Below are 24519 nucleotides of genomic sequence, written 5' to 3'. Positions count from 1 at the left end.
GCCTCAGAATTTCCCCCCAGAAGTTAAAATGAGGGGGCCAGGGAACCACTCCCTCTTATACCTGTTCCCAACCTCCTCTGCGTGACTATTTCACTTGTAATAAATACCGAAAACTCACACTGAGAGATTCAGATGGGGTTAGCCTGTGTGGGTCTCTTGAGCCACGCCTGGGTAAAAAGGGGCCTTAATCACCAGAACTGGGTGGGAAACTGAGGGAGAAGAGAGGAAAGTGTGCCCAGGTGTCACAGGATCACTTCTGGGGGCTGCCTCAAAGCAGCCCTACAGCCATCTAATGAAAAATGGAACGTAATGGCTCTGTGTCCACAACAGAATCCAGTTTTAATACAACATCATTAGTCTATTTAGAGAGAGGGTAGGAAAGATGCTGCCTGCCCATTTGCCCTGAGCCTTTCGTTCCTGAACTGTGTCCGTGAGCCTGCCAGGGGATGAAGGCGTCTCAGGAGGCTGATGGAGCTATGCTGCTCTCTTCCTTCCCCTTCTTCCTTCTCAGGCTCCCCAACACAAGTTCAGCCCTTCCCTACCTTCTTGTTTGCCTGGGAAAAAAAGATTGTAAATAAGTACCCAGTGGTGCCAAAGGGAGAAGCAAAACACGGGATAGGTCACTGAATGTTGTTGTATTTTATTTCCCTGATGTCGGAGAAGCTGACCTCTCAGGTGGGCTCCCCTGAGACGGCATCCCTTAGGGGGAGCCACAGCATGCAGCCCCGAAGAAGAACTCAGTTCCATCAGGAGCCCCAGGACTGTTGCAGGTCAGAGAGGCTCACAGTTTACCAGACTCGTAAGAGTTGGAAGAATGAGAAGAGGGTCCGTTGGCCAATTAGCCTATTCCCCGCTCTAACAAAGTCTTCTGGGAAGCCCACTTGCCGTGGGAAGGTTCATGGATAAGTACCTCATGAAAGCACATGGGGCGGTCGATGGCCCAAGTCCTAGAACTCAATTCGGGTCCATTCCAAATGGCCTGTGGGGAAGTTCCTAGTCCATGGGCGCTGGAGGCTAAGTATTGTCAACACGGTTCCATATGGCAGATGCCTTCATTCTCAAGTGGCGGGGTTGTCTTTGTCTTCATTACAGATAATATGAGACATTAGCCCTTGGTGACAGGTCATTAAAAGAGATCATTTTTGAGTCCTTTTGTTTTTTCTAAAGTCTGTTTAATTTGTAGAACAAAAGCTAGGGGTTAAAGGTTTGCACACCTGAGCAACAATACTGATTTGTAGGTGGAACCATCATTTATCGAATAAATATATATTGAGTGTCCATTGTTGCTTTAAATTCCGGTGCTTTTAATTCTTTGCTAGTTTGGTTACCACTTGTCAGTTGCCACCATCGCTGGTCCCTCTCAGCTTGAGAGGGGACGTTATGGCTGCTTTTCTGGTTTTCATCTCTTCTGACTAATTTTCTGTGTAGAGAGACACTAATGGTCAAACGCGATGCAATTGCATATAAAGTAGAGGCTAATGGACACTTTTCTCATTTGCTTGGAACTCCTAACACTGCATATCAGGTCCACTTGGCTTCTTAGTCCCTTAAGTATTTCTGTCACCGGTTCACCCGTAGCTCTTAAGGTCGGGCTGTGCTTTCCCTTCATTTGGTCATTTCTACCATCATGCATTACTTAGGGCACAGGACCAATGGAACTGTTCTGTTGACTGAGAAAGCGCAGGAGTATTTGTGCAACCTCCAAAACTCTGTTAGAAATGGAAAATGATCGTGAATTTTGCAGCTCCCTTTCCCCAGACCCCAAGGGTCTGGGCACTCCTCCTTTGGCACCTGTTACTTTGACAGCCCCTTTCTTTTTGGCCACGTACTCGGCCCACCACCATTTGATCAACCATCCAGAATATTGACGCATCCTTTCTCCCTCCAGGGCAGTGCGGTGGGCGCTGAAGAGATCACAGCTCGGATTCCTTAGTGAAGGATATTACACACAGTCCCTTGCTCCTGGCAGGTATCTCGCTGCCGTTTTGGGAATTTTGTCTGGGCCGCAGAGATTTGAACCAGTCAAGTCTAAGAGTGTTTGTTTTCTCGGGAAACGCAGCCCTATTAAAGCCATTGTTTTAAAAGTCGCTGGGAGCATTAAAATCCTCAGTCATCCATTAGTAGTGTGAAAATTTAGAAGTGGTTGGGGCTCCAGGCAAGCAATATTGACTTAAATGTGTAGGGCACTTTAAGACAGCTCTTGATTGTACATTTTAAAATAGGGAATGCAAATTGAAATTCCTCCTGGGTGCTTTAAATCATGCATTATATGTGCAGTATTTTCAATTAGCTGCAGAAAAAATATGTTCCATGTGGCTCTATTTTTACAGCTGGGAATTGCTCTGAGAACACAATTGACTATTTCATACATGTGAGATTTATTTAAATGACTCATGGGGCATTTGCAGTTTAACCAATAATTGACAATATTGTTGCAGTGTGGCAGGTAAAGCTAGGATGTCATTTTGCATTCCTGAAGAGGTGCTCCAAGCTCAGTAGCGTTAATGTTAGTCAAAGGGGCGGGCGGTGGACAGGGAGTTCGTGCGGTATTGAGATTCAGTCCTTCACGTTTCATTCCTGGGCCGTGCCGCACCACGAAAAGACCAAGGGTGCTTGCCTGTCTGAGGGTTCTGTGGGTTGTGCTCTCATGAAAGACCCCAAGCATGAGGGCATTGCCTTGTTTCTCTTATTTCTCTCTCCTGTTTTCATGTACCAGACAGAGACAAAAGATCAGGTCAGATATGGGGAACCCCATCCCTCCCCCAACTCTTCTCTTACCTCCCATTCCTTCCCCACCATGCTTTGCCAGCCACTTCACATCAGACATCACCTCTAGTACTGATGTAGAAAGCTAAGTGGACGCCCAAGTTGGACCAACCAGCCTCTCCATGGTCATTCATAAATGTTACTGGGGATTTGGAATGCACGTGCTCACCGAAATGATGTTATAAATGGTGGTTAGGTAATTATGAAAATGCATTGTTTTTCAATGTGATTGAAAGTATGGGTTAATTAGGTATTTTGTGGTCAGCATTGAAGTCCTAACCACCGATTTTTAATTTTTCTCTGGATCAGTGGTTCTCCACCAGGGTGATCCTCCCTTTCGCCCCAGGGACATTTGTCAATGTCTCCCGGACATTTGGTAGTTGCAGTTGGGCTGGGGGTGCTACTAATATATAGTATGGTAGGGATGCTGCTAAATGTCCTGCAATACGCAGGACAGTCCCTCCCAACAAGGAATTATCCCGCTGAAAAGGTCAATAGTGCCCAGGTTGTGAAGCCTTGCTCTAGAATTTCTTTAGAAAAACAAAAACAAAAACGACTTCCCCAAATACTTTAGAATAAACCGGCTTATAAGATGGTGTGGTTTCTGTAATTGACATTAGTACATGAAGAGGGTTAAGGTCATAGTTAAAAGCCTGGCTTTTTCATCAATGCCTTGATATATTGAGCACCTCAGTGTCCCCATGTGCTATGTTGGATGCTGGGGAAGAGTGGTGAACAGGAAAGATATCGGCCTCCCCTCACTCACAGGCACAAAGAGAAGGGGAGATGGCAAGTGTTCCGGTCAGGGCGAGCATGAGCATGGAGGCCTGAGGCTGGAAAGAGCCTGGCAGCTCCTTGACTGCCAAGAGGAAAGGGTGTCTCTAGAAGGAAGCCAAATCCTGACAAGGCAGGTCCGCTCATAGGCTGTGGGAGGGTTGTATTTCACCGGGAGAGTTAGAGGGTTTCACGCTGGTCTTGGTGCCGAGGGTCGTGGTCCGCCTTTTTGGTCAACAAGGTCACTGGGGTAGTACAGGCAGTGCGTTGAGTGTAAGAGACTGATGTTCTATTCCAGGAATGCTGGTGGCTTGACTCTGGGGACAAAGGAGGTGGAGAGAGTAGACCGTTCAGGAACTGTGTTAGACGTAGAGTGGTAAAGTTTGTTGGTGGGTCCAATGGGGAGGGGAAGGATGAAGGGTGACACCCACACTTTCAGCTTAGATTCTTGGATGGCTGGGGTACCACACCAGTTGGGTTGTAGAACAACAAGTTTAGGGGTGAGTATGTACTTTTTCCTCCCATCTTAGAATTTCTATGAGAATGGGTAAGGGGGCTTCTATATGTCTCTCTACTTAATTTTTTTTTTTAAGGCAACGGTTCGAGTTGGTTCTGCTTGCTAAAATGTAAGGTATTTCTCCTGTAGTACTTCTCTTCTCTGCTTACCATCATATCAGGCTTTCCACCGTAGCTCAGAATTATTTCTAAATGGCTTCTTTGGGAAATCATCAGGCATTTTCTGTATTAGATATTTTTTCTATCTAAGCAAGTAGAACAGAGATGAGAGTCGGCTTATAGTCAGACTTGTACCATTGAGGCTTTCGACCACTAAGGCAGGTCTCATCTGGCTTCACCGCACTAAAAAATGTTTAAATTGTTTTAATCTAATCGCACCCTATTTCAGTTTTAGCTGGGAGGAAAACATTTTATCTTATTCTTGAGCCTGGCAGGCTTGGAAGGAACACAAGGAAAGTCCCCAGAGCCTGAGCCCGTTTCCAAAGTCACCCAGTGACCATCAGTCATTTCCTGACCCCATCACCAGGGCCATTTTTGGAGGCTGCGTGGACCCTGGCTGCTGCCCCCTGGAGCACAAGGCCACCTTCCCTGAGGACTTGTGACCAGCTGTCAAGCTCTGATAAAGTCACATACTAGACCTTTGAATTCCTCCTACAGCAAAGAAATGAAGGAAATGGCCCACAACTGAAAAAAGACCACAAGTAAATAGAGAAGTCAGCTTTTAAAATTCATTGTGATTTTTAGGAATTGGAATTTGGGGATATTTTGCAGTTGAGAGAACTGTGAAGACAGGTTGGTGTGCGGGCCATACGAGGCTGAGGGAGACACCCAAGGACACTTGAGCCACCACGATGATGGTAGTAAGTGGCAGTAATGACAAAGCCGGCTTTGGTTGAGCTCTTAGCATCTTCAAGAACTGTCTAAAGAACCTGAGATGTGCTACCCTTTGTTATTCTCCACAGCAGCTCATAAGGCAAGACTGCTATTATACATACCCATTTTACAGATGAAGAAACTGAGGCACGGTGATGTGAAGTCCTTGTCAAAAGTCATATAGTTAACTGGTAATGGTGCTGGAATTTGAACTTGGGTATTTTGTCTCAGGAGCCTGCAGAGGCCAAGAAGACTAATCAAAGAATTATGAAAAGGCATCATTATACAAAAACATATTTTTGGCATCTTTGTTTTTTAGAATATTGAGTTTTTTCACATGCTTGCAGTATTGGGAAAAGAATTAAAGTAAATTTTTAAAAGATCTGTCTTCAGGTGCATTTGTTTGCTGACAAAAATTTTTAGGGAAGATTTTTTTGCTTTTTACTTTTTTTTTTTTTTGCTTTTTATTTTGATATAGTTGTAGATTCCTATGCAGTTGTAAAAAAAACGATGCAGCAAGATCCCTTGTACCCTTTCCCTAGTTCCCCTAGTGGTAACACGTTATATAACTATGCACAACAGTAAATACCACAGCTGGGAAATTGACATTGGCGCAGGTCGTCCAGCTTACTCAGCGTTCTGCAGGCACTCACGTGTGCGTGTGTGCATTTACTTGTCTGCAGTCCTATCACATGTGGATGTGTGTGCCCGCCCCCCCGGGGAAGATAGCCGAGACCTCCATCGTAAGGACCCTGCGTGTCACACCTGCCCCCTACTCCCAGCTTCCCTCTCTCCTGGTAACCACTAATATGTTCTCCATCTCTGTAATTTTGTCCTTTTACGGATATTTTATAAGTAGAATCATATGGTATATAACCTTTCAGGAATCGACTTTCTTTTTTTTTTTTTTTTTAAGATTTTATTTATGTGACAGAGATACAGCCAGCGAGAGAGGGAACCAGCAGGGGGAGTGGGAGAGGAAGAAGCAGGCTCCCAGCGGAGGAGCCTGATGTGGGACTCGATCCCGGAACGCCAGGATCACGCCCTGAGCGGAAGGCAGACGCTTTAACGACTGCGCCACCCAGGCGCCCCAGGAATCGACTTTCTTTCCCTCAGCGTAATTCCCTGGAGATCCATCCAAATTGCAGAGTGTACCTTTTGAGCTGAGTGGTGCCCCGCGGTGTGGATGTGCCACCGTTTCTTTAAGACCCACCCATTAAAGGACATGTGGGCTGTTTCCAGTTGGCAGCTGTTGCAAATAAAGCTGCTATAGCCACGTTGGTGTACAGGACTTGGTGTGAACATGGGTTTTCATCAGTGTGCAAGATTGCTGGATTATATGATTAAATGCATGTTTAGTTTTGTAAGAAACTGTCAAACCATTTTCCAGAGTTGGCCCTACCATTTTACATACCCACCAGCAGCGTGTGCGTTACCCAGTTTCTCTGCCTCTCCTCCAGTCTTTGGCATTATCACTAGCTTTTGTTTTGGCTCTTCTGACAGGTGTGTAGTGATGGCCCATGGTGGTTTTAATTTGCATTTCCCTAATGGCAAATGGTGTTGAACACTTTTCGTGAGCTTATTGGCCATCTATATTCTCTTCAGTGAAGTGTTTGTCCATGTCTTTGTCCATTTTCTGATTGGAGTGTTTGATTTTTCTTTTAATATGGCATATGAGCGTTCTTTATTTATTGTAGATACTAGTCCTTGGTCAGATATGCAGTTTGCAAATATTTTCTCCCAGTGTGTAGCTTGTCTTTTCATCATCTTTGCCCAGTCTAAGAGCAGATATTTTTGATTTTGATGAGGTCTGGTTTATCAGTTTTTCCTTTTTTGAGTCATCCTTTTAGTAACAAGTCTAAGAACAAATAAGATTTTGATTCCTGCCTCTGCTAATGCAGTGGTCTGACTGTTGAGAGAGAAAGCAGTGGGACAGGATGGACATCGGAGTGCGTACGGTTCTTCCAGCTCCTGTCTAGTTTGGCCTCTGGTGTGTGTCATGATGAGCTGGTTGTCACAGTTATGGCCCCAGAGTAGACCTCGTCTCAGACACACTGTAAGATGATGATGATGTGAAAAGAATGATTATTTCCAGAGTCTCAGTTTCCAGAAGCATTTATGATACCTCCTAACACAAGACCTTTTTGTACTTGAAATCTTCTGTCTGGAATACTCCTTCTTTCCCTCCTCTGTGTCCCCCTTTGTCCCGTCATATCCAGCTCACCCTCCGATGTCCCCCCTATGCAGCCCTTCCTCAGAGCTCCCCCTTAGCCCTGTTGACATTTGGGGCAGACAACTCTTGTTGTGCAGGGCTCTCCTGAGCCTTGTAGGATGTTGGGCGGGATCTCTGGCCTCTGCCTTCTAGAGGCCGGTAACACCCTCCCCCACACCCAGTTGTGACAACCAAAAATGTCTACAGATGTTCCCTGAGGGACACACCTGCCCAGGCTGAGAACCTTGGCTGCAGGCCCTCAGCTCTGGGAGAATAGGTGCTGAGTCTCTCCTGCCCACGTTCTCACCTCGGCACCGTGCCTCTCACACTGGGGTCCATGAATGTTTGTGAAAAGTAAGTGGACGAAGCTACCATCGAACAGTTCTTTATATGGCAGCCTTGGAAATCCCACCCTGACTGCAAAAGAACCCAGTTGTGAATTTGAGCCCTAGAAATCTAGAGTCTTCTCTACACAGATGAATACAGGCTCCCCTTGTCCTTCTCTCCGCCGGCTGAAATGAGGATGCATGAGTCTTCCAGTGTCTGCCTGATTAAAGCCCACGTCCTCTCTTCACACTGCCAGGGCAGGGGCCCTCACAGCCACTCACTCTGGACCTCCTTCCGAGAAAAAGAGGGCATCCCTGCAGGGAAGATTGGCGCTCCCGCAGGGGGCATTTTTGGGTAATGTGGCACAGGGCGCTATTGGAGACCCAATTCAGAGTTCACCTGCTGGGTCTCCTTTTACTCTAGCTGGGCCCTGCTCCCTTCTCATGGGGGAAGGGAGGAAAAGAGGAGTTTGGGCTCCGTTTGGCTTAGCAAAGCATGTAACCAGACGTAATTAGTGCAGAAAGTTCCCAGGGAGTAAGCGCAGTGGCCATAAGAATAATTTAGGGTATGTGTGAGTGAGTCAGGTTTTTCTCTGTCTGCCTGGTAGTTCTGTGCCCTGAGCCTGAATGATAGAGCTGGCTTTGGCTCCGCAGAAGAGACTGCTGTGGGGGTGGGTGGGGGGAAAGCAGGCAGCAGTTCGGGAGGACAAAGCCTGGTTATGTCAGCCCCGGCTCCCTGCTGCTGCTTCATGAGGGGGGCTGTCAGGGAGGCTGGGGACTCATCCTCTTCCTGCGGAGGAGAAAGGGCCTGATGACTGGGCCTGGTGGAAACGCCTTCCCCGACGCCCCTGGCCGGAAGCTCAGTGTAACATGGACGTCCCCACACCTCCAGCGCAGAAATTCTTACAACAGGCTGGAGGTGAACGTGATTTGATGAGGTGGACCCGCCACCCAGAGCTGTAGTTGCTGGTAACGCAGACCTTCCCCCCTGGGATTCACAGAAGGGAAGCCGCTTGAGTCCCTCCTCTCCCACATGGAAGAGGCACGGAGGGAGAATCCTCGGGAGAGCCACCATGACACTGGTGTCCACGCACTTGTTGCTGTGACAGGAAACAGTCTTTGACTTCAGACTGAAGCCTGGATTCTAAATTCAGGAAAGTCATCGGTGTCATGGCGTGACAGCGTGGGGGATGAGGGGGAAGGCGTGCTTTCTTGTGCGCTCGCAAGGTTCTCACCCTTGGCACTGACGCATGCGGCCGGATGATTCTTCGTGTGGGGGGTTGTCTCGCACGTGGTAGGATGTTTAGCAACATCCTTGACCTCAACCGCAGGATGCCAGTAGCACCCCTCCCAGCTATGACCACCCCAAATGTCTCCAGACATTGCCAAACGGCCCCTGGGGGGGGCAGCGTCACCGCCCTCCCTGTGGGGAACCGCTGCATTAGAGTAACAAACATGCTGTTCGATTCTTGTGCCTCATAAAGCTGTGGTACTTGTTTACTCCTAGTATTTGCTGATTTACGCACAGGACAGTGAGGTAGAAAGAAGGCAGTGTTTCTTCACTTTTTCCTTGGTTGACCCTTTAAACGCATGACCGCATGCGTCAGTGCCAAGGGTGAGAACCTTAACACATTGGCTAAGAGTGTCCCTTTTCAGACGTCACGTACGATCTGGGCAGGCTATTTAAGTTTTCTGGGCTTCTGTTTTGTCACCTGTAAAGTATAAATACTAATGCCTACTTAAGTTGAAGATTCAGCTAGATGTTGGATGTATAGAATTCTAGGTACAGTGTCTGGTGCATAGTAGACATTCAATGAATGACGGCCATTATTCTTGAGTACTTAAGAATGTATTCCACAAGTTTGTTTTGTTTTTGCTCTTTGTTTTTTTTTTTTAAGGTTTTATTTATTTGACAGAGGGAGACAGCGAGAGAGGGAACACAAGCAAGGGGAGTGGGAGAGGGAGAAGCAGGCTTCCCGCCAAGGAGGGAGCCCAATGTGGGGCTCGATCCCACAACCCTGGGATCATGACCTGAGCTGAAGGCAGACGCTTAACGGCTGAGCCACCCAGGTGCCCCTGTTTTGTTTTGTTTTATTTTGTTTTAAGAGAGGAAGGGAGGGAATGGGGAGGTGCTGCAGAGTGAGAGGGAGAGAGAGAATTTTAAGCAGGCTCCATGTCCAGCGCAGAGCCCAACGTGGGGCTCAGTCTCACCACCCCTGAGATCATGACCTGAGCTGAAATCAAGAGTTGAACGTTTAATGGACCGAGCCACCCAGGCACCCCTCTACTCTACAAGTTTTAAGAGAATTGGATTTTTTTTCATTAGCGCTAACACTCGCTGCTGCTATTTAAAATAGTGATCGGAACAGTTAATCACCATTGAACTATAATGTGTTTCATAAATATTGAGTTCCTGCTATATGCTGGGTACTCTTTACCATAGTACAGGGAATTAAAAAAAATGAATAAACTGATATCCCTGCCTTTAAATATCTAATAGTTGGGTGTAGCTATAAATGCGCCGAATCACGTTCGTCAGTACAGAGCCATCACCATGAACCCACTCACCGTGAAGTGGTCTGTGGGTTGGAATGGGGTGTGACGTGCCATCTGAGTGATACAAAGGGATCCCACTGTATTTCCCAACTCTTTCTCCTTTTCCAGTAACTACCATTTTTTATTCAGGTTTGTATGATCCTGTGATTTAACCACTGTTCTTGTGCTCTGTAGTCTTTTCTGCTCCCCCTTATTATGCACTTCAGCTGATCTAAGTTCCCACTGCTGTGGCTTTATAAACAGAAAAAGGGATGCTTGTTTTAAAGTGATATGTTCACCGTAGAAATTTTGAAAAATACAGAACAGTATAAAGAATGATAAACTCCTCTTCCCACCATCAGAATTATTATATAGATAATATCTGGATATCCATCTTTCTAGTCTTTTTTTTTCCTGTGCCATGTATTATTTTTACAGAGTTAATTATACCAGAGTTTCCCTTTTTCCATCAGGATATGTCCAGAATATATTACCATATCTTTAAATTTTCTTCCAGTATAGTTTCTCAGCAGCTGGATGATATCGTGTTGTGTGGATGTCATGAGCTGACCCTTATGCTCTCCCAGACGTGGTCCCTGAGCCAAGGAGAAAGTGCGAATGATTCATTGAGGAAGTGCTCTGGGGTGAAACAGTAAGGGGGTGGTGGAAGTGGGAATTACAAAGGAAACAGCCGGTTAGGGAGTGATAGCAGTGGTGTTCCACAGCCCGATCCCATGGGGAGCTCCGGAGAGTCAACTCCTCCTTCAGGTGGTCTCTGCCACCTGGAGGCAAAGGAGCTAAGCTTTCCTACTCCTAGACCAGTAGTTAGTGGCTGTTGGCCTCCAGGGGGGCAAAGGAATGCTGTATGTCAACTCCCAGCCACTTAAGGCCCACTAAGAAAATGAGCTCCAACTCCCAGAAGCAATCCTCCGAAGGTAACAGGTGCAAATATTAGCAACAAAGCACACAGAGCTGGTAAATGTCACCCACGGTGTCCCCGTCATTGAAAATTTAGGTTGCAGTGATCATTGTTACTCCAATTATTTATTGCAAAGAATATTGCAATGATTCTGCTCTTAGAAAGACTGTACAGTGAACATTTTTAGGCCCAAGTCTATTTGCTTATTACCTTAGGGTTGATTAACAGAAAGGCTGTTACTGTTCTGATAGGTACGTATATTTTTAGGGTTTTGCATACCCCAAATTGCCTTTCAGAAAGTTGTTTTGTTTTATCAATTTACACTTCCAACACCTACTGGTCATTTTTTTTTACTAGCAACAACCTAGACAGCATTGATTTCTTATGCGTGAATTGAGGACCTATAGACATCAGAGTTATTCTAAGGGGTCAGAAAAGTCGTGTTTGTAGTCCACTTTTGAGTAGAGACTAAATAAATAATACTTCAAAATATAACTTTCAGAAATGTATCCAGATGCTGTTATAGATAAAAAGGTTTTGCATTTTATTGAACTGTTGATGAATTCCTAGTGGTTTTTATCCTGTAGTTTCACAAGTACTTTTTTAAAGCATAGTTAGTTGGGAAGTATCTGTATTACTTACGTCTAAACGAGGTGCTACCTTGTTTTAAAGATTGAGAACCACTGAGAACGCAGTCAATAGCACTGTAACATCTTAGGTCATCTCTTGGCTGTCAGTTAGCAAACCGTCCATTTGAACTGTTGCATCTTAACATCTGTTAATAAGAAAATCTATGGACTTGATACCATAAATAAATCAGATTTAGCGACCTAAGACGAGAGACAGAAAAACACATCTCAGAACAAGTAAACGTGTTTTGGAACATACCCACCTCTACTCCCATCGTAACGGAACCCCCCATTCTCTTATAGAGACACAGAAACACACTCAAGTATCTTGCTCTGTCTTAACATATGTTATAAAGACACAGACAGGGCTGTATCAAGCTAGAAGTATCATGTTTGGCCCATTTTCTTAGCTTGACTGTTGAGACTTTTCAAATAGCTATTGAAATAAAAATCAGACTATTTCAAGTCTTGAGCATTGAGGAAGACAAGGGGAAGGGAACGAACATCCATTGGCTACCACTCTGAGGTGGATACTACGCTAGTTGCTGTCTGTCTTTCTGTGCGGGCTTATAGAAGTCCCAGGCCCAGTATTGGAATTTGATTTCTGATATAGCACAGAGGGGAAAGCTAGTAAAGATTGTGACTTGCCTTAGATGTCTTGGTTAGTGGATGTAAAATTGGAATTTGAACCTTAGATGAATTTCCCCTGACACTTAAGAGGAAAATAGAATAAATGTCCCATAATTTTGTATTCTAAAAGGTAGACAACTAACAAAGCCCCAATTGCCTTCTTCCTCCTAGCCTTCCCCTTTGCCCCGAAAGACATTTCAGAGCAAATGATCTGTAGATGAAAGCACTTGAATGTCAGAGAGTACTTAACAAAGTGTGTCTTTTCGTAGGAACCATTTAAACGTTGTTGCCATATATTTCAGCGGCTGGAAATTTCGTTCCTGACTCTTTTAAGGCTCCTTTTGGCTAAATTCATTACTGTCATAGATCAGTCATGCACTTTGAAGTCTGATAAAAATTTATGAAAAAAATCCTCAGCGGTCTCTGAGCGTCTCTCAGTAACGTGAAAGAACATTTTAGAACCACCAGGCTGCTGTCACTGTGATCAGTTGGCATTTCCAGTTTCTTAAGTTGTAAAGATGCTGACTCATTCTGCTAACACTCTGCACACTTCCCAAGGGTATGAAGACACACTTGAGTGTTGCTCGTTCATCTATCGTAAGAGAACGTGGTAGATACTAGGAAAATGAGGACAGGTTTCGATGGAATCCATTTCAGTAACGTTAGCAAAAGTCTGAGAGACCAGGGTCGTCCTCTTACGTGTATAGGACCCTATTTGAGGCTTAACGTCAATTATTCATGCATAACAACCACTATGACTTTGCAGATCCAGCCTTAATCACCATGGATCAACTCCTGAAGTCTCTAGAAGGCCTCTTGCCAAAGACCCTTAAGAGTTAGACCTGTGAGGGCAGGCAGTATTTGGGCCCGACGGCTGGGAGGCACAATCCCACCTAAGGCCCCTTGGACGGCTCTCTTTGGCAGCCCAGCAATTTTCCTTCACATTTGTTTCTCTGGGAAAAACTGGCAGAAGATGTCATGGTTCCATATAACCCGGTGTGCAGTTTTCCTCTGCCTCCTGTAGTCCCTGTAGAAGAAGTGGTTGGTCCAAAGGCAGAACAACGGGGCCTTGGGTTCTAAGAATCAGGAGCCTACAGAGACCAGAGGGATATCTGCATTTTCCCCATCCAAGAGAAGGGGTCAGCTTTTGTTGAGGCGAGGGGCTGGTTGTCGCCCCTTCCCACCTGAGATAAACCGGGGACTCTCCTTGTCATGTTGGATGCCAGCTGTTCAGTCCAGGCACCTCATTGTTTGGTTCCCACAAGCCATCAGGATGGGTTTGATCCAGGAGACTAACGGCCTTCACATGAGAAATATTCCATTTTGATTATCCCAGCCCAGCTTTGAATGCCCCGCTCCCTCCCCCATCTTTTCCGCATCTGTGGCCAGGTAAGCAGTCTCTCTTTCATAATTTGAACTTTTAACGTTTGGCTCTAGTCCAGAGTGTGCTATCAGTGGATGTTAGATTTTCCACATTTCCCGGATTCCCACGGTTAATGTGGAGTTTATTTGGTGAGAATACTCAGGTTGTCTCTAAATACTGTCTGCCACTGAGAGGAACCAGAGCTCCTTACGGAAGTGGCTGATTCTACCTAGGGCAGGAAGGGTGCAGAATGAGCCTGAAATATCTTGTCAAAGCAGAAAACAAGGAAGCATTTGAGACTCTGAGGTTATAGGAGAGCGCCGCCTGAAGACACTCATGTTGAGCATCAGAAAAAATAACAAAATTTCAGTGGATCAGGACCCTTAAAATATCTTGAAAAACATGGGTTCATAATTACACTAAGCAAACAGACAGGAAAAAACCCCTCTGATCACTCTGAGATGCAGGGTAACCAATTCATCATTTTAAGAGCAATCTGAGAAATGAATCACGCATTCATCCTGCCCTCGCACTACAAGCTGAACCTCAGGATAACGGAATCGGTTGGTTATGGAAAGCGTCTTTTTATTGAAGTGTTCCAGCTAATACAGTTAGAACCACAACAGCATCATTTGGCAACGTTAATAAATGCACTTGGATAGTGATCAGGGGCGGCTTCTAACATCACAAAAAAGAGACACATGGCCACTTTCTCCTGCTTCCAGCACCCGCTACAACACCTCTGTGAAACATGTTTGCAGAAAAAGAAGTTTGAATGTGATCGGCCTCTAGAGGAGAGGAGGCAAACCTTCTGTAAAGGGCCAGGTAGTAGATGTCTCTGGCTTTACTGGCCATACAGTCTCTGTTGCAACTGGGCAACTCTTTTCGACTCACTGTCGGAGCTCAGTGCAATCACAGCCCAAACCCTGGAGTTTGCAGACCCCTGCTCTAGGTCGAACTACGAACTTAGGGAAGTGCAGAAGACAGAGGAACTTGTTAAGCTGCATCACGTGAATGCAGTGAGCAAAATCTAGACTGTGGGGAACTCTACAAGACAAATAACCTGGTTTCTTCAACAAAAGAGTTCAGAGGAAAAAGTTAAAAATAAAGCAACTGGGGTAAGACTTTTTAAAAGGCAGGAGACCTCTCAACCAGTTGCAATGTGTGGAGCTTATTCAGATCCTGATTCAAATAAACTATTATTTTGGACACTGGCTAGATATTAATATTGTAAAGAGTTACTAATTTTTGACTGGGATGATGTTACTGTGTATGTATGTGTGTTTGTGTGTGTGTTTGTGTGTGTGTGTGTGTATATATATTCCTTAGGTATAGAATATATGTTGAAGATATTTTGAATTATATGATGTCTAGAATTTGCTTCAAGACCATTGTTGATTTTAAAAGAAATAAAATAAGCCATGAGTTGATCATTATTTTATGTGAATGTTGGGTACTGGGGATTTACGTTGTTTTTCTATGTTTAAAATCTTTCATGACATGAAGATTTTGATACATTTTATAAAAGATATCACTTGAAACCTATTTCAGAGAATGAGAAGGGATGGAATACTTGCCATTTATTAGACACTCCTGGGTCCTTCTAAAACAGATGGAAATCATCTGGCTAAGAGTTGGAGCCAGAAGAGTCTTCCAGTGTTTCCCCTCAAAACTGTTTACGTACGTCTTATTTGTTATACTAAATAGAGCTGACAGATACCCTACTATTTATCATTTGAGCTGACAGATACCATTTTATATATGTTTTGCTCGTGTATTATATGTAAAATACATTTTACTTTGTAAAAAGACTATTAGGTTGAGAATAAGCATCATCTTTTGTGACCGGCTGGATTAATCTGCCATTGTTGAATCAGTTAACACTCATTCAGTGCAGGGGTCTGGCCATAAGCTTTCACAGCCTGGAGAGGTGATGTGAGTGGTGGCAAGCGGTGGACAAGGCAGCCGGGAGCAGAGGGACCTCGCGCCCAGCCCCTCGCAGTGGTTGCTGTGCAAGATGTCTGCCCTGGGAATGAGGGCCCAGTGTTACCAGGGCCCCATTTATTTTCATTTTTCCTGAGAATAACTCTAAATCTACATGGTATGTGACATCTTCCAACGTGTAGTTGCTGAAAATATTTTTAGAGTGCCTTTTATTCCAAACCAAACACTTAAATATCTGGGTTAGTCCCATGAATCAACCTCTGATTCAGTGACTACCAATGATAAAGCCCTAAATAAGACCCCATGGCCACTGGGGTTCTAAAGTCCCATGCCCCTGCTTTCTTGAGCTTCCAATCTAGTTGGGAGGGAGAAACACACTTGAAAATCAAGATGAAAGGTACAGATAGGAAATACTGTGGAAATTCAGAGAAGGGAGTAAATAGACCCACTTGGGACAATCTTGGGAAGCCTCCCACAGGCCACGGGTGGAGTTGGGGGAGCACTGACTGTCCCCAGGTGGAGAGTAAGGGAGAGAAGCAAAGACATGAGTACCAGGCAAGACCCAGGCCTAGACCCTTTAAAAGGAAAGTTGACAGGTGGCCCTCCACCTATGGAGGATTTTTTTCAGGCCAATATAATGTTCTGAACAGTCAGGTGAACATAGACAGCAAATAGATGAAAGTATGACACTGAAATTCAGCAGAGGGTTTGAGGATTTGAGCCGCATCTCTGAGCATCGCCGGTGCGGACGTGATGGTTGAAGGGACAGAGTCTGTGGAGGGCGTGTTTCTCTAATGTCTGCTGCTGGGAAGGGAGACGTTGCTAAATGTAAGGACATGCTCTGAACCTGGCGTTTGTAAAACCACCGACTCTGTTATTTACTACACCAAATCTCACTTGAAGCTCAGAGCAGTACCCAGTTACTGCCCAGACATCCCCCACACTGGAAAGGGGAGGTTTGGAGTATGAGACACTAGAAGTACGTGGGGAAGAGAATCCCACATTTGAAAGGTGACGCCTGTGTTGATGGCTTTATTTATAGGTTTATGATCTCCCTCCAGTGATCGCCCAAACTGCACTCTTGGGGGTGTGTGTGTGTGTGTGTATGTGTTTTACTGTTATGAAAAGATTATTCAGGAAGTGGAAACATTTAAACAGATTTATGATCTTCCATACTGATACTCTGCAATACATTTGGGCAGCAGCTTTATTCCTTCTCTCTTACTTGAAAGTTTCAAGTGTAATTTCTCCTAAAAATAAACAGGAGGCTACACTGTTCTTCCCATAATGAGAATCTGCTTGTTGTAGAGAGTAAGCATTTTAGAGCTTGATTAACTCCAGCAGCGACTTCATGTAAAAGATTGTCTATTTGGATGTGACTATGTATCAGTTAAGAATTTTATAAGCCCAGGGGCGCCTGGGTGGCACAGTGGTTGAGCGTCTGCCTTCGGCTCAGGGCGTGATCCCGGCATTGTGGGATCAAGCCCCACATCAGGCTCCTCCGCTGTGAGCCTGCTTCTTCCTCTCCCACTCCCCCTGCTTGTGTTCCCTCTCTCGCTGGCTGTCTCTCTCTCTGTCGAATAAATAAATAAAATCTAAAAAAAAAAAAAAAAGAATTTTATAAGCCCAAGTAACTCATGGATCAGCGCCCATTCTCCTGGCTACTGAACTGTGGAGACGAGTGAAAGCTTAGTCTCAGACCTGTACATAAGCCAGGTGAGCTGAAACGAGGCGGCGTTTAGCCGAGGAAACTGAGGCCAAGAAGTTATGCCCAGAACATCAATCAAAAATAGCTCCGATTCCAAGTTCTGCACAGCTCCGACACTGTCCCGGTGCACTGTTATGAAACCGCCCATAGACCTCTCTCAAAAACTTCCCAAATCCAAGAAACCAAGAAAAACACCCATGGCAGCCTTCCCCCACTTCATAATGAAACTGTTCTTTTAGCAAAAAGTCATAACCAAGCAAAATTCTGCTAAATAAGATGGCTATTTATTTGGGAGACTATCTTTGCTGACTCTGAGACATTGGAGCTATTAAATTTTTCTCTTGCTGATCCCTTCTACCTGTTTTATAGTCGTCTACATAAATCTATAGCATATGGGCGAATCCACTCTATTGCTATCAGAGGCAAAACCAATTTGATGTCCTTTCTGAGTGTGCAGATTCAAATATTTTATTCGAATAGTTGCTAATCCAGGAGGATTTCTTTGGGAGGCTTGGGGAGGAAAGAGTAGGCATGCAGGAGGTAATGTCGGAATGGACTATAATGCCAGAGTCAACAATTCACATTGATGAAGTTGGCACTAGTGACCGGACTAGACCATTTGTAACAAAGATTGTGCGGATTGTTTTATGCTTGTAATGGCTTTGTGACATATTAAGTTTTGAAGAGGAGATTTATTTCCAGAAAGAAGGGAGGGAGGGAGGGAGGCTAGGAGGACACAGTGTCTAATTTTGAGATGAAATGAGTAAAGCCTCCATAGTCAGCATTTGGAAGCTCTCCAACGTCCAACAGGCTGAAAGAAACTCAGGGCATTGTCATGGTATTAGAGCCAGCCCTAGGTGCCAAAGTCAAAATAGGCCACGCTGGCCATAGGAAAGCCCCAAGTAGGAGCGTGCATGTTTTGAATTTAGACAGGCTGTCTTAACACAATTATTTTACAATTAAGCCCTGAAGAAGCTCTGTGTGTTCTAAATTTTTAAAAATGTTTCACAACATATGAGAAAATTGCAACATCACCTTGAATGACGGTCTTAGTGCTTTGCCTTGTGGCCCTGGGTTGGGGGTTGCAGGTGGGGAACTCTGCACCCAGTGAATTTCACTCTCTTCGGAAAATGTTGGGGGCTCACTGTGAGGCTCAGGACTGAGCATAATCACTTTCTCAGTCACGCTCAATAAACATTATTTTGATGCAGTAAAAAATAATTAAAAAAACAAAATATATAAGCCGTCAGGTTTAATCCCACATGTATTTATTGAACATCTACAGTGACCTGGAGTGGGAAGCAGAAAAGATGCATAGAAAGGAAGACAAGGAAACCCCAAATGCCAGTTTTGCCTAACACTCCCGATGTCAATTTGTCTGGAGCACAGAGCCTTCTCTCCCTGCACTCCGGGTCCCCCGTTTCCTAAAAGGCTCCCCTCTTTCTTATTCTTTGCTGACATTCCCAGTCTCCCGTATGTAAATGCACGTGCCAGGAGGACACATTGGCTCCTCTGGAAACTTGTGCTTCCCGGAAGTTTGGGTCTCCAAGGGAGGAGCCAAATTAGCCACATCATGAATTCTGCTTTTGTTTTGCCGACTGCCTCTTTTAAGTTCTTATTTAATGGAAGTATTTGCTTTTCCATAAATACATGTAAATTTCCTACCTCTTACTTGTCACAGCCAAAGGAAGCTCACTAAGTGGTAATCAAGGAAGAAAGCGTATTTCAGACAAATCACTGTAATTGAGAATATCTGTGTAAACAACGCCATTCTCACAATTGACAAATTAGCCAATTGTTCTGCCCTATTGTAGATTTAAGGGTATCACTTAAGTTTATTTTAATTAACAATCCCTAAATTAAGAAAGTAACATGTGGGGCGCCTGGGTGGCACAGCGGTTAAGCGTCTGCCTTCGGCTCAGGGCGTGATCCCGGCGTTATGGGATCGAGCCCCACATCAGGCTCCTCCGCTGTGAGCCTGCTTCTTCCTCTCCCACTCCCCCTGCTTGTGTTCCCTCTCTCGCTGGCTGTCTCTATCTCTGTCGAATAAATAAATAAAATCTTTAAAAAAAAAAAAAAAGAAAGAAAGTAACATGTTCATGGTAAAAAAAAAAAAATGAGGACACAGGGTTATAAGGTAATCCTAGCAACCCGAGGGACTCACTGCCTTTTTTTAAAACCCTCCTGTGGTTTCTTGTGACCCTTAGAAGGAAATCCAGGAGCCACACATACTGGGGTCTCTGGGCCTTAGGGATCTGGGCCCTTCCTCCTCTTCACATCCTCCCCCAACTCCCTCCTCGGTGGCCACGTGCTGGGGGCAGATGCAGGGGTAGGGGGCGCACAGGGGCTTCTTTCTCATTCAGGAGTCATCATGCGTGTTCCCACAGCAGAGGTGCCCTCCCTGACCTGCTGTACCTCATGTTGCCCCCACCTCGTCCTTTATTTGCAGGCACAGTGTTTTATCGTCATGGCCCTGATCCCTCTCTGAGGGATCCCTCTGCTTACTGGCTGATTTACGTCTCCCCTCCACAGTGTAACCTCCAGGAAGGCCGGGGTCTTGCCCATCTATTTATAGTTGTATGCCCAGCGCTTCGAAAAGGGTCTGGCACCCAGTAGTTCTCAGTAAATACTGCTTCGATCGGATGAAGGGTAGTTGTAAGATTGAATGGCATCTGGCATGTAGTTGGGAGCCTACCGGGGGGAGGCTGCCTTCCTCTCCCTCCCCAGCCCCCTAACAAAATACGGCAAAAGCCGATTTAATCTACACTATTCTATTTTAAATAAATTAACAAAGCACTCAATTGTACTAAGTACGGTGAATCATACCCAGTTGAATATAAAGTAGTCCCCCCCCCAAAGGTGTTCATTTAAGAATTCACATATTTTTTTAATCTGATTTTTCAGGTCGTCCTTGCCGAAAGGAACCATGAATTGGCCTTTTCCCTTCTTCCTTGTGGCCACAGTGACGTTGCCCTGCGTGTGCTCCCAGTTCAACCCCCTGTCTCTGGAGGAACTAGGCTCCAACACAGGAATCCAGGTTTTCAATCAGATCGTCAGATCCCGGCCTTATGACAACGTGGTCGTGTCCCCCCACGGGATCGCGTCTGCGCTGGGGATGCTTCAGCTGGGAGCCGACGGCAGGACCAAGAAGCAGCTCACCACGGCGATGAGATACAGCGTGAATGGTGCGTGCCCTGTGGGCTCTGGCCGGTGGGGCCTTGAGCGAGTCCTGCATCCGGAGGGTTTGGGGTCAGTCCCGTGATCTTGCCGCACCCCCGTTTACTTATTTCTAAAAAGAAAGCTTCCTGTCTGCCTCACCTCCGTGGTGCATCATGGTAGTGAACGTACTTTTAAAGCTTGTGAGCTGGGGAAGAGGGGAGCTGGGTGGGTGGGTGGGCGTGGCCATGGACGGCAGCACGGGGGCGCCTCCGTCCTGTGTCTTTACTGTTGGTGACCGCATGAATCCATGTGGTGAGAAGAGTGCAGAGACACACACACACACACACACACACACACACACACACACACAGTGTGCATGGGCTCTGTGAGCCCTACCAGAGGCGATCTCTAGGTCGCGATGCTGTGCTGTGGTCCTTCAAGGTGTTACCTCTGGGGGAAACTGAGTAAAAGGCACAGGGGACCACCCTGTATGTTGTTTTGCAACTTCCCATGACTCTATCATTATTTCAAAATAAAAAGCTAAAAAAACTTTTTTTTTTTTTGAAGTCAGGCCCAGGGGAAAAAGTTTGAATTGTTGTTTTGAATTATCTGCGTCCACTTAAGAGTCTCTGCCTCCTAGCACTGGTGGCTCCAGCTCAGGTTTCGGCCCCGAGTCCACTTTCCACCTGCACAAGGGCCACGTGTGAGGGAGCAGAACGGACCCTGCAGCTGTCCTCTGGGGCCACTGGGCACCGTGGCCCTGAGCGAGTCACTCTGCACATCCTAGTGTTCGCTGCTTTATTGGAAAATGCGGGAGTTGCCCTTTTCATGTTCTTCCCCTCCTGTTAGCCTCATGAAGTTCTAGGAATCTTGACTTAACAGCATTGATGCCTTCGGCTGGGAGAGGAAGGCGAGAAGGGTGGGCGGGGTTTCGAGGACTCCGTGCCTCGCTCCATGCCCCTCGGTGGCCGTGTTCAGTGCCGCCTCCCGAGCTGCCCGCCCCAAGTGCCTGAACGCCCCGCTCTGTTTACACGGCCTTCAGTTTCGCGTGAGTCTGCAGCTGGAGCACCTGTCAGAGGCGTGGAAGGACTCAGTACTTGGAACACACCGTTCTGCCCCTTGCTTGGACGCTCGGACAGTCTTGGTGATTTATAGCTTTCCAGCGAATGTCTGCTAGGATTTATAGCCTTCACAGTGCCACCCAGACCCTGGCGGCCAGTACAGTCCCAAGGCAGTGACTGGACTTCTGGTTTCGCACTGAGCCACATTCATTGGAAGCAATATTTCTGAAGTTTGGACCGTGTTGCCTGTGGGTGGCTTCCTTCCCCCACCCTTGCTTTCTCCCGAATCACTGGCTGTCGTGTTGTGGAATGGGGCTCCAGTCACAGGACAGACCCTTTCAGGGGAGCCCGTGTGGTTTTTCAGGCCCGACTTTGGGCTCCGCCTCTGAAAACTCAGGATAGCGATGCTCTTACCACGGACAGAGGCAGAACGTTTGGGGCAGGGGAGGAAGGTCTACACCAGTCTTTTCCCGGCAGGAGACCGAGGTGTGTGGAGGAGGCGGTGTGGCCAAAAGGGGCGGGTGCTGGGTCTTGGCCTCTGCTGTTCCCTTCCAATAAAGTGGGCCTGCCCCACGGAACAGCACGAAAGGCGGAGTCATGAGAGGCCAAACAGAGGACCAGTGGGTCACCTCCCTGGGCCGCATGGCAGGTCAGCTCTCCAGGAGACCATCACTGTGACCCTGCAGGCTGCTTTACGACAGTGTCATGTTGAAAGGACCCCAAGCGAGTAACCCGAGAATCTATAATTCGAGCTCAGTACAGAAACACATTTCATCCTTATAATTTATTTTCTTCTTTTCCATGTTCTAAAAGCAAATGGAGCATGTATGACTGGCTCGTGTAAAATAAAGCTTATGTTGCCATAAAATTAATCCCCGTACTTTTCGAGCTTGAGATCAGGTAAACGTCACACCACTCTTGGATGGTGGCACATGGCAATTTTTTATGGTCTTTCTAATGCTTATTTTATTCATTTTTTTTTCCAAAATAGAAAAAAAGAAATCGCAGTGTTTAATCTTTGGCAGGAAAGAGCACTAAAGGTTAAGAAAGAAAAAGAATGAATTAGGAAGATTCCTTGGATTTATTCCCCCGTGACTATGTAAGGAAGAGCTCCAGTCTTCCTGTTGACCTGGCACCAAGAAAGCCTCCCAGGAGGACGTCTATGTGGGGAAGGTGTTGAGATGCCTCGAATATGCTGTTTTGGTGTTAAAAGCGCCACTGATTTTTAAGAACTATTAATAATTTTACTTAATTTTACCACCACCCCCTCCTTTCTTGACACAAGGCCACTGAGGAAGCACAAGACGTAGTCTCTTGCTACTCAGGCTTCTCTTGTCTATACTGCTCTTATTTGCCATCCTAAGAAAGCTATTTTTTTAAAAACGGCTTTTCTGAATTCTCACGGAAATATTGCTGCATCTTTCCATTTCTCCTCCAGGAGTCGGGAAAGTGTTAAAGAAGATCAACAAGGCCATCAGCTCCAAGAAGAATAAAGACATCGTCACCGTGGCCAATGCAGTGTTCGTGAATAACGGCCTCAAGATGGAGGTGCCTTTTGTCACCCGGAACAAAGACGTGTTTCAGTGTGAAGTCCAGAATGTGAGCTTTGAGGATCCAGCCTCCGCCTGCGATTCCATCAATGTGTGGGTAAAGAACGAAACCAGGGGTGAGTGGCCGCAGTTCCCTGGGAACTGTTTTGTACGATCTTACACTTTGTGAATGCAAGCATGAGGGGGCCTCTGAGGTTCTAACGGGTCCCGTGGCCCTTTCATTGTGAAACTCCTGGACCCAGCTGGCTGGTCTTTCTGTGCTCTCTTAGCAGGTTCTGTGACTCAGTCTACCGTCCTTCCCTTTTCTTGCTGCCACCACTCACTGTGCTGTTTGGGACATTTCTCCCCGGGGCCTGGGCAGGGAGAGGAATTCGGCCCCACTGACTCTCCCCTTTCCTCGCTACATCTCCTCCCCGGAGGCCTTGCCCGCAGGCCCCGGCCTGGTCTGAAGGTTCAGTTGCTCAGTCCTTCCTGCGTTTCTATCTGTGACTGCCCCTCTCCGCCTGCGAGATTCGGGATTGATCTCTCTCCTTGCTTTCCTTCCCTCTTGCTGTCGTCCCCTCCACGAAGTAGGTGTCTCCTCTTGGCTTACAATCAGCACGCGATGGTGCGTTGTCTATGCCCCTTTATTACAGCACTTTCCGCGCCGCGCCATGATTACGTGTTTACCTGCATTTCTGCTCTCATTAGACTGAGGAAATGTCTAACATGGGTGTTTTAAACCCATTAATTTGTAACCTGGAGGTCTAGGTGGAAATGATCTGGACTAGAGATGGGTTCAGAACAACAGAGAAAAGTGAAGGCTGCAGATAGAGATTGGGGCAGGTTTTTTCATAGGAGGTAGAGTTAGGGTCATAAGAAGGGACCCAGGGACAGAATGTGAGGAAACTGGTTTCGTGTCATGTTTCTCCAAGCACGGTTCCGGGGGCGCCTGCATCAGAATTACCCAGGGCTTTTGTTTTGAATGCAGGTCCCTGGACCCCAGCCTCCTGTATCCGAATCTCTGAGGGAAGGGACTAGCATTCTGCACTGAAATGAGTGCTCCCCCAGTCTGCCCCCACCAACTTGTATAAGCGAATGTCCGAGAGCATATGACAGACTAGTGCAGGGATGGACCAGGAGGGCCCGGGAGGGTGGAGGAGAGCCAGAGTGGTTTTGGTCAATCCACGGCATTCCTTCTCCACAGGGTCCTGGACAGCGCAATCCGGGCTCCCTTCCCAAAACCCCAGAACGATCAGGAGACCTGCAAATGTGAAGGGTTTAGTGGTTCTTTCTGGGCTTAGAGGCCTAAGAACAGTGGGTCACTGGCACTCGGAGCGGGATGGCTGGGTGACTGTGGCATGTCAGTGCCCCCTGCCAGCCTCTTTACCAGTGTGCTGGTAACAGTGTGCCACGTGACAGTGTGCAGACTACCTGGGCACACACTGACTCAGCTGCTTACTGTATCTGGGGGGGGGAGTGTGGTAAGACTCGGCCGTGTTTTTCAACCCTACAGACCCACTCCCTCTTTATAAACAAAGACTTTTACTATTTGTTTACTCTACCATCCTGAAA

General features: G+C 46.3%; 1 protein-coding gene across 1 annotated transcript in view; it reads left to right on the top strand.

Annotated features, from left to right (window-relative positions):
- Positions 1-24519, top strand: part of SERPINE2 (serpin family E member 2) — a 60838-nt gene that overhangs the window by 15832 nt on the left and 20487 nt on the right. Inside the window, exons 2-3 of the mRNA XM_026491822.4 lie at positions 20100-20380; positions 22854-23081. Of these exons, the coding sequence (XP_026347607.1) occupies positions 20122-20380; positions 22854-23081 (487 nt within the window). The 5' untranslated portion in view covers positions 20100-20121. The remainder of the gene's footprint in view (positions 1-20099; positions 20381-22853; positions 23082-24519) is intronic.

Source organism: Ursus arctos, unplaced genomic scaffold (assembly GCF_023065955.2).
Source record: "Ursus arctos isolate Adak ecotype North America unplaced genomic scaffold, UrsArc2.0 scaffold_1, whole genome shotgun sequence".
Lineage (NCBI taxonomy): Eukaryota > Metazoa > Chordata > Mammalia > Carnivora > Ursidae > Ursus > Ursus arctos.
Note: the sequence above shows the minus strand (reverse complement) of the source record. Positions and strands in the feature narration are given on the sequence as shown.